This window comes from Gopherus evgoodei, chromosome 1, assembly GCF_007399415.2.
Source record: "Gopherus evgoodei ecotype Sinaloan lineage chromosome 1, rGopEvg1_v1.p, whole genome shotgun sequence".
In the NCBI taxonomy this organism is placed as follows: Eukaryota; Metazoa; Chordata; order Testudines; family Testudinidae; genus Gopherus; species Gopherus evgoodei.
Genome location: NC_044322.1, coordinates 110,137,929 through 110,151,914, shown reverse-complemented (window position 1 = coordinate 110,151,914; position 13,986 = coordinate 110,137,929). Strand labels below are relative to the sequence as shown.

Genomic DNA, 13,986 nt, shown 5'->3' with positions numbered 1-13,986 from the left:
AGCAGCTTTTAAGATACAATATAAACATTTTCATTGAGATTTGAAGTTTTCCTAGATGGTGAATTTTGTTACTGTCCTTTTTGTCAGGGGCAGCTCCAGGCCCCTGCTCGCCAAGTGCGTGCTTGGGTCGGAAAGCCGCGGGGGGCACTCTGCCCATTGCCACAAGGGCAGCAGGCAGGTTGCCTTCGGCGGCTTGCCTGTGGAGGGTCCACTGGTCCCGCGGCTTTGGTGGACCTCCCACACGCATGCCTGCGGGAGGTCCGCCAAAGCCGCTGGACCAGCAGACCTTCCGCAGGCAAGCTGCCAAAGGCAGCCTGCCTGCCATTCTTGGGGCGGCAAAATGCCTAGAGCCGCCCCTGCTTTTTGTTATTTGTATTTAAAATGTTATCTCAAGATAATCCTGTGAGATTTAATACTGTATTTCCAAGAGGGTCCTAGACCAGCAGTAAACAATGACATGTATACATACAGTTTAATATCATGCACTAGACTTATCATCATACACATACATTCTGTGCTGCTTTGACATTAGTATGTAATGGATCATGTTCTGAACAAAACCAAAATGTTCAAAACTTCCCATAAACTCGAAATTCCCTAAAATTTTCGTGTTGGAAACACCACCACATGGTGTATTGACATGAAATATGCTCCGTGCGGACCCTGGCTGCTGCTGACTGAAATTTACATGATTATTGCCAGTGTGACAGATGCCCAGCACTGAACAGCAGTTGTGAAACTGACAGAATTCCCATGCAACCCCATCACACAGATTGCTCCAGGCTGGGCACCCAGGGTTTCCAGGGTCTCAGGGCAGGTGGCTCCATGGGCAGCCCAGCTGTCAGGACAGCTGGATCACTGGCTTGTAGGAGTTGGGCAGTCCAGGGAGCCAGCTGGCTAGAAGTGTGGAAGCCCTGGGGCCCAACAGCCCAGAGATAAACCATATGTCAGGGCTGCCCCAGAACTGCAGCTCCTGAAACATGTCCCAGGATTTTCAGGCTCCTAGCCCTGTAGCATGGAGTCTGGAAGCCTGGAGAACCCCAGCATAATATGGGGCTCCCAGGCCTTCCACGATCCCTACTTAGACTCAGGAACCTAGATTGAGATCCCCTGTCTAGAGCCTGGACTTCTGAGGTTTTCAGGCTCCCCAGCAGAAAGCCTGGAGTCCCTGAGAACCCTGGCTCAAGCCAAGTCTCTTAGAGCTTCCAGGCTCCCTCATGCAGAGCTGAGCCAGGTTACAGCAGGTGCTCCGAGGCTTGCACTCCATGGCAAGGATCCTGAAAGCCCTGGGTTCCCCAGCAGTCCACCAGGTAAGCTATGGTTCAAACATGTGGCTCATTGAAAGTTCATCAAAACCGATAAGTTTCCGCAAAACATTTTGGGTTCCAAGAATTGGTATTTTCTGACAAAAGGCTGCTAGAAACTCCTGACCAGCTCTACTCACATATAGCGGAACATAACTCAGCCTACTATAGAAAAGGCTTCAGTATTACTTCATTGTTAGAGAGTGCAACATTTGTGCTGAGGGTTGTGAAGGCCAGATAACCTGAAAGATCTTAGAGGACACCCAAAATCTTCAGATAACAGGAGAGATGTCTCAGGAGCGTCCCCTATTCTGCTGGTATTTTCCTTGTATTTACCTTGCAGTGGTATTGCAGTCCCCAAGCAATCAAAATTGTGAGTCAGGTCACTACAAAATCATGTGCTTGGGTTAAAATTTATGAGATTTTAAAAAAGAATAATAAATTTGGTGTTCCTATTATTTGCCTTCCAGCCATTGAGCCTTTAAGGGTCACATTTTCAAACTCTTCTCCACAGCCACAATGTTTTTTAAAAAAATGATAACAGATTCTTGCCTAATTACATGACTCCAGGAGCTGTTTTTTTTAAAGAAAAACACTAAATATTGTGACAGTTGACACCTCTGCAGCAGGGAGGCGAGGACAACCAAGAACATGGGAGTAGTGTGGTATAGCTACAGTGCTTTAGCTAAGGTCAGGTACTAAATTGCCTCCCCTCTGTGCCTCTTTGAACTTGGGCTTCCTCCATTATTCCCTGTCTTCCTCTCTTTGGGCTGCCTCCTTACAGGATAATCAGGAAACCAGCTGATTCTCCAGCTTATCTGTCACGGGGTCATAACCACAGCTAACTTGTTTCCCATTCTTAGGGTACATTTTCACTGAAGAATTAGCCTGGGCTATAGCTTGGGTGTTGCCCCTAACCTCATTCTGTCTATGCAGAAAAACCTCTAACTTGGTCCTGAAGGTGTTTTAGGCCTGCGCTGGCAGGCATGACTGAGTATATAGGCTTGAGCTTGGGTTTTGCTTCAACCTGGGCTGGCAATCCACCTACTTTGCAGTGAGAATTGCAGGCTAACCAAACTCAGGTGCTGTTGGACCTTCAAGCTCATTCACAATTCTACCTGGGCTGTACTTTCTCTTCTACCTTCCACCCTCTTTCTGCACTGTAAATCACCTACACTGGCTCAGCATATTAACCCTACATTAGTCAGCTCTATTTCTGCTGCATTTCCACTGTGTTTGAACTGAGATGCAGTTCCAGAAATCCTCTTCCTGCACTGCCAGTGGGCTAGAAACTGACACTGGCTTTCTGGCAAAGATTCATAGACTCTAGGACTGGAAGGGACCTCGAGAGGTCATCGAGTCCAGTCCCCTGCCCTCATGGCAGGACCAAATACCGCCTAGACCATCCCTGATAGACATTTATCTAACCTACTCTTAAATATCTCCACAGATGGAGATTCCACAACCTCCCTAGGCAATTTATTCCAGTGTTCAACCACCCTGACAGTTAGGAACTTTTTCCTAATGTCCAACCTAAATCTCCCTTGCTGCAGTTTAAGCCCATTGCCTCTTGTTCTATCATTGGAGGCTAAGGTGAACAAGTTTTCCCCCTCCTCCTGATGACACACCCTTTTAGATACCTGAAAACTGCTATCATGTCCCCTCTCAGTCTTCTCTTTTCCAAATTAAACAAACCCAATTCTTTCAGCCTTCCTTCATAGGTCATGTTCTCAAGACCTTTAATCATTCTTGTTGCTCTTCTCTGGACCCTCTCCAATTTCTCCACATCTTTCTTGAAATGTGGTGCCCAGAACTGGACACAATACTCCAGTTGAGGCCTAACCAGCGCAGAGACGAGCGGAAGAATGACTTCTCGTGTCTTGTTTACAACACACCTGTTAATGCATCCCAGAATCACGTTTGCTTTTTTTGCAACAGTATCACACTGTTGACTCATATTTAGCTTGTGGTCCACTATGACCCCTAGATCTCTTTCTGCCATACTCCTTCCTAGACAGTCTCTTCCCATTCTGTATGTGTGAAACTGATTGTTCCTTCCTAAGTGGAGCACTTTGCATTTGTCTTTATTGAACTTCATCCTGTTTACCTCAGATCATTTCTCCAATTTGTCCAGATCATTTTGAATTTTGACCCTGTCCTCCAAAGCAGTTGCAATCCCTCCCAGTTTGGTATCATCTGCAAACTTAATAAGTGTACTTTCTATGCCAACATCTAAGTCGTTGTGGTAACAGTAAGCCCCATCATTTGGGGAAATGTCCCCCAAATGACACTTTTATGTCTAGCAGACAGGAAAGAACCAGAGGAGCAGAGAAGTCAGCCTGATACACTACGAATCACATTGTGGTTTGCACAGTGAATTCCATAATGACATTCTTGTTAAAAGTGCCTGCTGCCACATGCTGTTTGCTTTCCCTTTCAGAATTGTCTGTATTAATAAATAGCTCCGCTTGAAAGTTATTTGCATACAGTATTGTTCTCATGTCACTGCCAGACAGCAGCTCCATGCGAGGGGCAGAGAGAAAGAGCGTGGTCACCCTGTGAATGAATTCATAGAGCAGCTCATTTAATGCACATTAAGAACCATGGAATATCCCACCAGAAACCCATCCCAGGACATGAGTCTGTCATAGTTGGTGCTTTGCACCGGGGATGCTCTACCTGGGCTGGGCTAGGCTAGATTGGGCTAACTCTGCAGTGAAGACATATGTGCTGTTCTGTGTGTGTTGGGGCTAGGGTTACCACCTTTGAAATGCAAAAGAAAGGCAACCCCCCTCCAGGGAAGTCTGCCTCAACCCCAACCACAAGGCAACTGCACAATCCCCCCCTTCTACAGTCACTTACAATATCTAGAGAGCACACACATAGATAAAACTGATCACATTGCATGTCTCCTTGCTCTCACATGACTCAAACCCTCTCTCTCACACGTGCAGTGCGCTTCTGTGTTGGTGGCCAGACAGCTGTCATATTTTCAACAGTTTTGATCTGTTATTGCTTAAACTGTGCAAGTGAGAACACTGCAGCATCTTTAGCTGGACACAGAAATCTAACATTAGATATCCCAGTGTATTGTGATAATAATGTAAATCTTTAGACCCAGTAAAAAAAACTTGGCAGATTAAATTATTTTTCTGGCAACTGGCAAATCCATTAAAAAAACCTGGCCAGGCCAGTCAAATACTAGTTAGGAGTGATGAGGAAGGCCAGGTTCTTCTTTGACCTCAGGAAAACAGACCCTCAGAACTGGTTAGGGGAAGGTTTGACTCAGTTAACAAAGGAGAGGAGTGATAGGGTGCAGGTGGCAGCAGATGGAGGAAGCCAATGGGCTCCTTTTAAAATCAGGAAAGCGTAAGTAGTGCTGTCCCAGGGCTTGGGAGTGGTGTGTGTGTGTGAGATGTGTCCTGTAGGTTTGAATTTGGCGAACTTGGAAGTCCAGACCTAAGCAAAAAGGCCAATTTGCTGTGAAATCCATGTGTACTGGACTCCACAGTCCCGGTTTAATACATTACTAAATCAGTAATGGTCACTATGCAAATACCATTGCAAACTGAAGCTTCTAGGGGTCACACAGCAGTGTTGCTTACTTATCAGCCAACAATTTTTTTTATAACTGTATTTTTCAGGGCTTGTCTACACTTACCGAAGGATAGACACTGCGGAGATTGATGCATTGGCAGTCGATTTAGTGGGTCTAGTAAAGACCCACTAAATCCACCGCAGATCGCTCGCCCATCAACTCCTGTACTCCACCTGATTGAGAAGAGTTGGAGGAGTCAATGGGAGAGCATCTCCCCTCGATGTTGCATAGTGTGGACCCCGCAGTAAGTAGATTTAAGCTACATAGACTTGAGTTACGCTATTCACGTAACTCAAATTGTGTAGCTTAGATTGACTTTTCCCTGTAGTGTAGACAAGGCCTCAGTGTCCATTATGTTATAATATATTTTATCTGAGGTTTAAGAACAAAGTACAATTTAAAGTACTCCTTACCTATATATTTATTCCAGAACTCGTCCTAATGGGGAAAAACAACAGATAGGCAGAGATTAGTGAATCAAACTCTAACACAGAAGCTTTCATACAAATATACTAAAGATAGTTTTGTTTAAAGACACAGTTAAAGTGGAACTTCTTAAGTTGGATGTAAATACAGGCCCTTGCAATGCAGTGTTCTACTTTAACTGCATCTTTAAACAAAGCCATGAAGTCTAGACATTTTTGTATCAGTGAAAGTTGAGCTACTGAGCTAATAACCTGATCCCAGAGGGGGTTTGAAGAAAAAAACTGACCAGCTATAGGGAGAATTGGCAACTCTGCAATCTATGGTGGGAGAATAGGGCCCTGGTTATGTTTTGTATCTCAGGGTATGGCTACACTTGAAACTTCTAAGCGCTGCCGCGGCAGCGCTTTGAAGTGTGAGTGTGGTCGGAGCGCCAGCGCTGGGAGAGAGCTCTCCCAGCGCTGCACATACTCCACATCCTCATGGGGTTTAGCTTGCAGCGCTGGAAGCCGCGCTCCCAGCGCTGCGGCACTGTTTACACTGGTGCTTTACAGCGCTGTATCTTGCAGCGCTCGGGGGGGTGTTTTTTTCACACCTCTGAGCGAGAAAGTTGCAGCGCTGTAAAGTGCCAGTGTAACCAAGGCCTCAATCAGCTTTGATCCTATATGAAGTTAACACTGAAAGAAGGCAAAGTGCTATTTTTTTCCCTCTTTCTCTCTTGTGGCCTCTTTTCTTTCAGTTTTCCTGGTTAGATATATAGCTTATATATATTGCTTCTTGTAGATGTTCACCACAGCTGAGCTAACATTTCTTAATTAGTCCACTTCCTAATATTTTGTGCAACCCTAACAATGCTTTAATAGACCTTGTTGCCTTAGGAGAAGAATAGTTATAAGAAATGAACCTGTTTGACTTCATGGAAGTTATTTGAATCCTGTGGTGGAAGAATAGGGCCCTAATGCTCAGACTACAGGGAAAAATGTGACAACCACCTATGTTTAGGTCACAGTCAGCCTGAAGATTATCCCCTACACTCTATTTACAATCCATACCACAATACCGAACCACAATCTTCCCTTAAAATCCTCCCATGCCCTATAGCTTAGAGCAGTCTCTCTATTTTTTCCCAAGGATACAGTATAAAATGTGGGAATATAAATGTTACATCCAAGTTACTAAACTTCAGGCTGTGTGGCTCTGCTGTCTTGATTTTTATCTCACTTTCCATTCCATCTTACCTCTTCCCTCCCTCTAGTTTCTTTGTGCTCCTCCCCCAATTCCTCATCCACCTTTTAAAATATGTCTCCCCACCAAATTTCACTCTTTGCCTTCCAAACATTTTGTGTTCCCTTCTCTAGTCACCCCAATCCACTGAAGCCTCTCTGATCCCCATCTCTCCAACCCTCCCCTTAAATCCCACATCTCTTTCCTGCTCCTATGCCTTTCTCACTCCTGGTTTCCCCACTTCTGGCCTCTTATTTCTTCTCTGGCTGACTCAGCCTTCTTCCTGCTACCAAGAGTCACGGCAAGGCTGGGACTCAGAACATAGGCTCTATAACTAGCACCGGGATAAGCTTCCTCTCTGATGAGAAGGGGACATGGACATGGACTCTTCAAGGCCAGCCTGGTTGGTAACCTTCCTGCTGCTCAAAGAAGTATATTCTTCAAGGCCCTCCTTCATACTGTTACTGCTATCAATGCTGAAGGATGCTTCTGCAGCCGGAACATACCTCTTCAAAGCTGGCAGACATGCCTCTTTCCCACCCACTCTCCCTCTCCAAGACCTAAGGGGATGCTTTGTTTTTGCACAGGTGGAAAGCCAGCAGGAGAATCAGAATATCACATAAGGACACTGAAAGGAGGTCATCATTCAGTACAGTCAGTAAGCCAGGCTGACAAGAACCGCCATTAGCACCGACTACCTCAATTTGAGCTTGTGAAAAGACATCAGATCATCCAGTCCAGCCTGCTACAAGGTCCCTGATCCTCAGCTGACGAGCCTCAGTGTAAGTTAGAGCTGCACATCAGCAGCTTTAGCTTACACCGCAGACACAAGTTCCATGTGGAATAGCGAATCCAGCCCTTAAATATCTGAGACGTACCAGGCACCTTGAGATAAGTTTGGTTAATATCTTACGAGAACTTTCTCCTCAGCAGTGGTTGCCATCTCAATCAGCCTTCTTGTACTCTCTCCATCTCATTTCAAATCTCATGTGAAAACATCTATTCTGTCTGGCCTGTACTTCTTAATGCAGAAAGGGGCTCCACTGAACACATGGAGAGCTCAGGAGGGGTTGAGAATCCGTCCTTTAAGTATTTTATACTAACAGTGTTAGAGATGCTTTAAGTAGGTCATTGTCTAAACTAAACAGATCAGAGCCAGGTAAAAGCAAACAGGCAACTTTAACATGATCTGATCTGGCAAGACCTGAACTAGGACTGGATGCCTTCTCAGATGTTGTATGTTTCGCTCTGCTCCTCTGATGTTCTAAAACCAAACTTTCCAGTCTGCCTACTTCTAATATTTAAAACAGAAAGAGCTTGAAATCACTCTGTGGGTTTAAATGTTCAAAAGTAACTACTGATCATAGGGGCCTTTCACTTTGGCTAATGAAGGCCTAGTTGTTTCATGTTGATTTGTCCTTACTGTTTTCTGTGTGTCTTCGAAGGCTTCTCTGGCTTCTTCTTTTGAGCAGCGTTCCTCATAACATTCTCTTTCAATATTCCCTTGCTTCAGCTCCTCCAAAAAGGAATTAGCACGCTTTGTTCTTCCCAAAAACTTGTTTGCATTTTCTTCCTGTAAAAACACTAAATGGAAAGGAAGCGACATTTTAAAACTGATGCCAAAGAACTCCTTAGAAAGGATTCAATAAGTTCAGTCAAAAAAAAACAAAAACAAAAAACAACTCCCCGCCAATAACAAACCCTAATCTATTTTAAGGCACCATTACCCCAAGCAGAATAAAAGATTCTGGCCCATATTTATCAACTTCTTATGCCAGCAAGGTACAGCCCGGTATCTCTCCAAAAAGCCTGTTCAAACAGTTTTCCCTTGACAGGATGTGGATGGACCCTGGAATTCTGTCTTAACTTAATCTTGAAAATAAGAAAATGCAAATTGCTGCTTACGCTTTGCTTTTTGATACCCTGCTCTAGCACCAAATAAAGTTTCTCCCACACCTGCCAGGGCTTCACAGCCCCAGCCAGGTTTCCCCACACAGCAAGTCCTCCTGGCCGCTGTGGGCTGATGTGGCACTGACAGGCAGGAAGACCATGTCCATCTGCTTTGTTCTGAAAGCTGGTGAGCAGGAGAAGCTGTCCAGGAGGTGGATGGGACAGGGACTCCAGGAGGGACGAAATGGTAAGTCAGGCAGGGTAAGACTGTTCCAGGAGCCGCCCTCCCACCCCCAGCTAACACAATCCCCAAGACTCCAGGCTCCCATCCCACCCCATCTTCCCAAATGCCCCTGTGCTGCCCCAGGCTCTTCTTTCAGACCCAGTAACAACCCAGGTTGCCCTCAGTAATATCCCCATCTAATTTAAACATGTCAGGGTAAGGTGATTATAATTGCATTCTGGTATTTAACTAACACTGGCTACATATGAATATTGTGTCTAGTGCAGGTGGGGCCTGAGCTCATTTCTTTTAATAAGAGTAGAGCATGATGGTAAAAATTTGAGAACTGCTGCCCCATAGGTTAAAAGGGCAGCTGCTATTGAATTAAATTGAAGAAGCAGTTCTAGCAGGGCCATCTCAACCACTTGCATGCGTGAACAGTGCTGTTACTTCCAGCAGAGGGCAGCGATACATGCACATAAATCATTATATTATATTAATACCAGCAGGGCTGGCTCTAGCCATTTCGCCGCCCCAAGCACGGTGGCAGGCCGCGGGGAGCGCTCTGCCGCTCGCCGGTCCTGCAGCTCCGGTGGACCTCCCGCAGGCGTGCCTGCGGATGTTCCACCAGAGTTGCGGCACCAGTGGACCCTCCGCAGGCACACTTGTGGGAGGTCCACTGGAGCCACCTGCCGCCCTCTCGGCAACCGGCAGAGCGCCTTCCACGGCATGCTGCCCCAAGCACGCGCTTGGCGCGCTGGGGCCTGGAGTCGGCCCTGAATACCAGAGTCAAAAATCCCACCATACAGGGATAAATATTGAATATTCTAATCGTCATCAGTTACTGTGCTGTAAACGCTGACCTGCTGGTGGGGTTTGCTAAACATACTGAACTCAAAGAGTGTTTTTCACACCGCAGGTCAGTGGCAGAGTTGGGGCTAGAACCCAAGTCTTACAGCTTCATGCCGTATCCAGTGAACCATGCGGCCTCCTTTGGCACAGAACATGCAGTTCCTGGTCTGTTTTGTTGTACACTTGATTACTATTAATTAATTGATGATTTTTATTAACTATGCACTTTAATGATCACTAAGGGAAATAAAAGGTTGTTACAAGGAGGAAGAAAAATTGTTCTCCTTAACCTCTCAGGATAGGACAAGAAGCAATGGGCTCACATTGCAGCAAGGGCCGTTTAGATTGGACATTAGGAAAAACTTCCTGTCAGGGTGGTTAATCACTGAAATAAATTGTCCAGGGAGGTTGTAGAATCTGCGTCATTGGAGATTTTTAAGAGCAGGTTAGACAAACACCTGTTAGGGATGATTTAGACAGCACTTAGACCTGCCATGGGTGCAGGGAGCTGGACTAGATGAATTCTCTAGGGCCTTTCCAGGCCTAAGATTCTATTAATTAGATTTGAGACAGTTGGTGTTTTGTTTTCAGGGGGCCAGATTCTGCCAGTGTTACTCACATAGGGTAGTACTTACTGCTGCATGGATTCCCATTGATTTCAATGGACCTACAGCCAGAATGAGGTCTAACTCTTTGTAAATGTAGCTGCGAGTGTCTGGCTAAATGATTTACAGCTCACAGTTCACTTATTATCTTGCTTATCCTTAAATTCGTTTTCCTGCTCTGTAGTTCTGAGGAAGTGACAGGAGGCAGCAATGTAATAGTGTGGTTTTAATCTCTAAATGCTGCCGTGCCGATTATTACAGCTAGGAATGGAGTGTTTATGACCCAGCCTGTTCTTTCTGTGAGGCTGGTCTCTTGCTTTCATAAATATTCCTGCCTCAGAACATAGCGAGCTGTAGGATGTTTGCCTGGTAAAGCAGAACAGTTGGGAAACATGCAAAGAGGGTTTTTGGGGGATCTAAACAGGCTGGCAAAGAAATCGCTCCAAGACAGAATCCTTGGAGGATGATTTTGTACTTAGGAACTACTGAGTGGCAGTTTGTTTTAAGCAGTACTGCAGTCGCAAACAAGCCAAACACAATAGCACTGAGGACTTAAAGAATGGATAAAGGAAAAGCAAACCTTCTGGTCTATTTAAGGTCCCCAGGATGGCCCCCTTTCCATAGGAACTGAACACTTCCAGTCTTTAATGTATTTATCCTCACAAGAGCCCTGTGCGGGAGGGCAGTGCTATTTTACAGATGGGGAACTATGGCATAGAATGACTGACTTACACAAAGTCACACAGGGAGCCTGTGACTGAGCAGGGAATTGAAGCCCAGGCTTCTGGAGTCCCACGCTAGCTCCCTCTGGCCTCATTTGATTTAGGAAACTATCCACCTATCTGGCATCTCATTCCCAGGAAGTGCAGAGGATGTACATTCCGCACAAGATGGTACTGTAGCTTTGGGGGCATAAGCAGTTTGACACTAGCCCTTTTAAAATTAAAATATCAATAACAGTAAACAGTAAACCCTAAAATGTCTGTCTCTTCTTGCTCTCCCCTCTCCCCCACTCTTATACAGATCTTTATTTCTTTTCCTCCCCACCCCAACTCAATTTTGATTTTTGTCTCTCTTTTCCCTGTAGTGTTCTCTCACAAGCTTATCTGTCTCTCTTCAGATTCCTTTTCACAGGCTTTGAAGAAGTGGGGGAGGTCGGGGGGTAGGGTAGAGACGTCTCTTGCTATTGACTGGAGCTGCATTCTTCATTTCTTGTTGGTTTCCTTTCTCCACTCCCCCATGCATCTCCCCCTCTCCTGGACTGGAGGGAATTTTCCCCTTCCCTTTTATGTCTCCATTCCCCCTCCTTAAGGCTGCTGGGTGGAAGGAGGCTACCCTCCCCACCCCCCACTAGCTACTGGGTTGAAGGGTAGTTTTTCTCCAAGATGGGAGTGGTTGTTTTCTGCCTCCCTCATCTCTGTGGGAAGAGACATTTCCTCTCTTTTTTCTCTTCACCCCAGACAGGGCTGTATTTCCAGGTCCTGCCCCTGCCTCACCCTTATCTGCCCCACACCTTGACTGGGAAAACTGAAAGTATGGACATGACATTAAAACTCTAGGCAAACCAGTTCACAGTGACAGTACATGGCGCTGAAACTGATCACACACACACTGCATGTATGAAACGCCAACATAGATTCATAGATTCTAGGACTGGAAGGGACCTCGAGAGGTCATCGAGTCCAGTCCCCTGCCCTCATGGCAGGACCAAATACTGTCTAGACCATCCCTGATAGACATTTATCTAACCTAACTCTTAAATATCTCCAGAGATGGAAATTCCACAACCTCTCTAGGCAATTTATTCCAGTGTTAAACCACCCTAACAGTTAGGAACTTTTTCCTAATGTCCAACCTAAACTTCCCTTGCTGCAGCTTAACCCCATTGCTTCTTGTTCTATCCTTATAGGCTAAGGTGAACAAGTTTTCTCCCTCCTCCTTATGACATCCTTTTAGATACCTGAAAAATTAAGATGTCTGAGACACTCAAGCATAGGAGGGGCTCCCCTTGGCTTACTCTGCTCCTGTCCTGCCACATAAGAGCTCATTCCTCACGTAAAACCCCAAACCAGCCTCACAGGAAAAAAGTAAAGATTCTCTTACCATTTCCTTCAGCTTGCAGGAGACCTGCTAGGGAAGTGGAAAGCAGTATGAGGAGAAACTGGCCAGCCATGACACTCCTCTGTAGAAACAGTTTTCTCTCTCTCACCCCACACTGCAGGGCTGTCACTGACCAAGGGTTAATCAGTACCAGACTTCCTGTTATGTGCTTTACTGTGCTGTACTTCTTATCACAACAAATAGTGTTTATGCATCTTTGGACGTGGATTGTCCAACTCAACATGCTGATTGGATGATTGGGCCTTTCTTGGCAATGTCAGAGACAGAACTGAATTAGAGAAATCTGGAGCCCTAACCCCAGGAAAAATAAAATGTTCTTCTGCTTACCTCTGGCCCTGACATACAGGAAGCAGGAAGCTGACTGTATTTTGGGAATAATCACCTATAGATTTCCATGCAAGGAACACCAAAGGGAAGGAAGTCCTCCCCTGAAGCACTTTTCTAGGAAATGTTGCATTTTGAATCTAAATTGAAAACATGTCCTGCAGGGTCTTAACAGTGTGCGTTGCAGGCTGCTCATTCACTAATTAACATGTTAATTATTCCAAAGTACGTGCACAAAAGCCTAGGATCCATGTGAGCTGTTGCATTTCTATTGGTTAGATGAGGTCTGAGTACAAACTGAAGAAGAAACGCTGTTGCAACTGATTCTCTAATCTGCACGTCTGCTTAATTATATGCTTTGGAGAGAGTTATGCAGAAGAAGAGCTGGGGATGCTGGAGTAGATGAGTTTTTAGAAGCTGTCTATTTTAATCAGAAAACTTATTGGAAACCTTTTCTATGTGTAATAAAAGCTAAATAATTTTGAAATAAATCTCATCGGGTGCTTTGTAATTTTTCAGTATAAGAAGACAAAGCTTTTATAGCTAGGCTATTTATAGCCTAGAGATGGAAAGGAATCTACTAGTAAGCAAACTGAATAAAAATGACTGGGATGGCAACAATATAGGCCATATTTGACTATCTGAATAAGGCTGAATATTTACAGCTAATATTCATGATTAGATGGCTTTGTTTAATAGGCCACTGTTCTCATCTGTGCTAGCTGCAAGAGGTGTGCAGAGCTAGGTTTGCCTCCATTGGGTCCAACACTCCCATTTGGCAGGAGATAAGAGTGCCCCCTCCCTTCTCTTGGTCCAGTGGGGAGGAAGGTTGAAGAGCTCAGTAATTCCCTGACTCCTGTGGAGTCTAGAAATTGACCCCCTCCTGAATCAGACCCTGAGGTGTCCACCCAGTTACCTTTAGTAGTTTTCAGTTGCTTTCTACACCCTTCTCTTCCAACATCTTCAGGGTGAAGAACTGGACCCAGCTGACCTGTTTTCAACAACTTCAGTATTTGAGGCCAGAGGAGAAGCAGGTATACCTGTTGCCCCATCCCCCAGTCCAGAAAAAGATCTTTTGAAGCTGAGCCCTTCCTTCTGTTCTCCAGCATCAGGAGTGGAAGTGCTATAGATGCCCCAGAGTTTGTTGGTCCTCAAGGAAATCCCTACTCTTGGCTGTGCAGGATTGTTTCTTATACTTCCTCACTTATTTTCTAGACTTCTGTCCAGACAAGCTTTAAATATCACAAGGGATGGGGTTTTCACTACATGCTTTGGGGACTATATCTCAATTGAACAAATCCCACTGTCAGGAAATTTGTCAGGATATTTTGCCTCAATCTTCCTTTTGATAGTTTCATCCCATTGCACCTAGGTAGCACCCAATTAAACAATTGCTTCCTTTGAGTTCATACCTTTGATACC

General features: G+C 45.2%; 1 protein-coding gene across 2 annotated transcripts in view; it reads right to left on the bottom strand.

Moving 5' to 3' along the window:
• The window catches only part of F10 (coagulation factor X), a 53,434-nt gene extending 41,078 nt beyond the window's left edge, over nt 1-12,356 (bottom strand). For both annotated transcript variants that reach the window (XM_030568891.1, XM_030568882.1), the window contains exons 1-3: nt 12,223-12,356; nt 7,973-8,133; nt 5,316-5,340 (exon numbers count right to left, since the gene is read on the bottom strand). In XM_030568891.1, the coding sequence (XP_030424751.1) occupies nt 5,316-5,340; nt 7,973-8,133; nt 12,223-12,292 (256 nt within the window). In that variant the 5' untranslated portion in view covers nt 12,293-12,356. The remainder of the gene's footprint in view (nt 1-5,315; nt 5,341-7,972; nt 8,134-12,222) is intronic.
• Between the last annotated feature and the right edge of the window lie 1,630 nt (nt 12,357-13,986).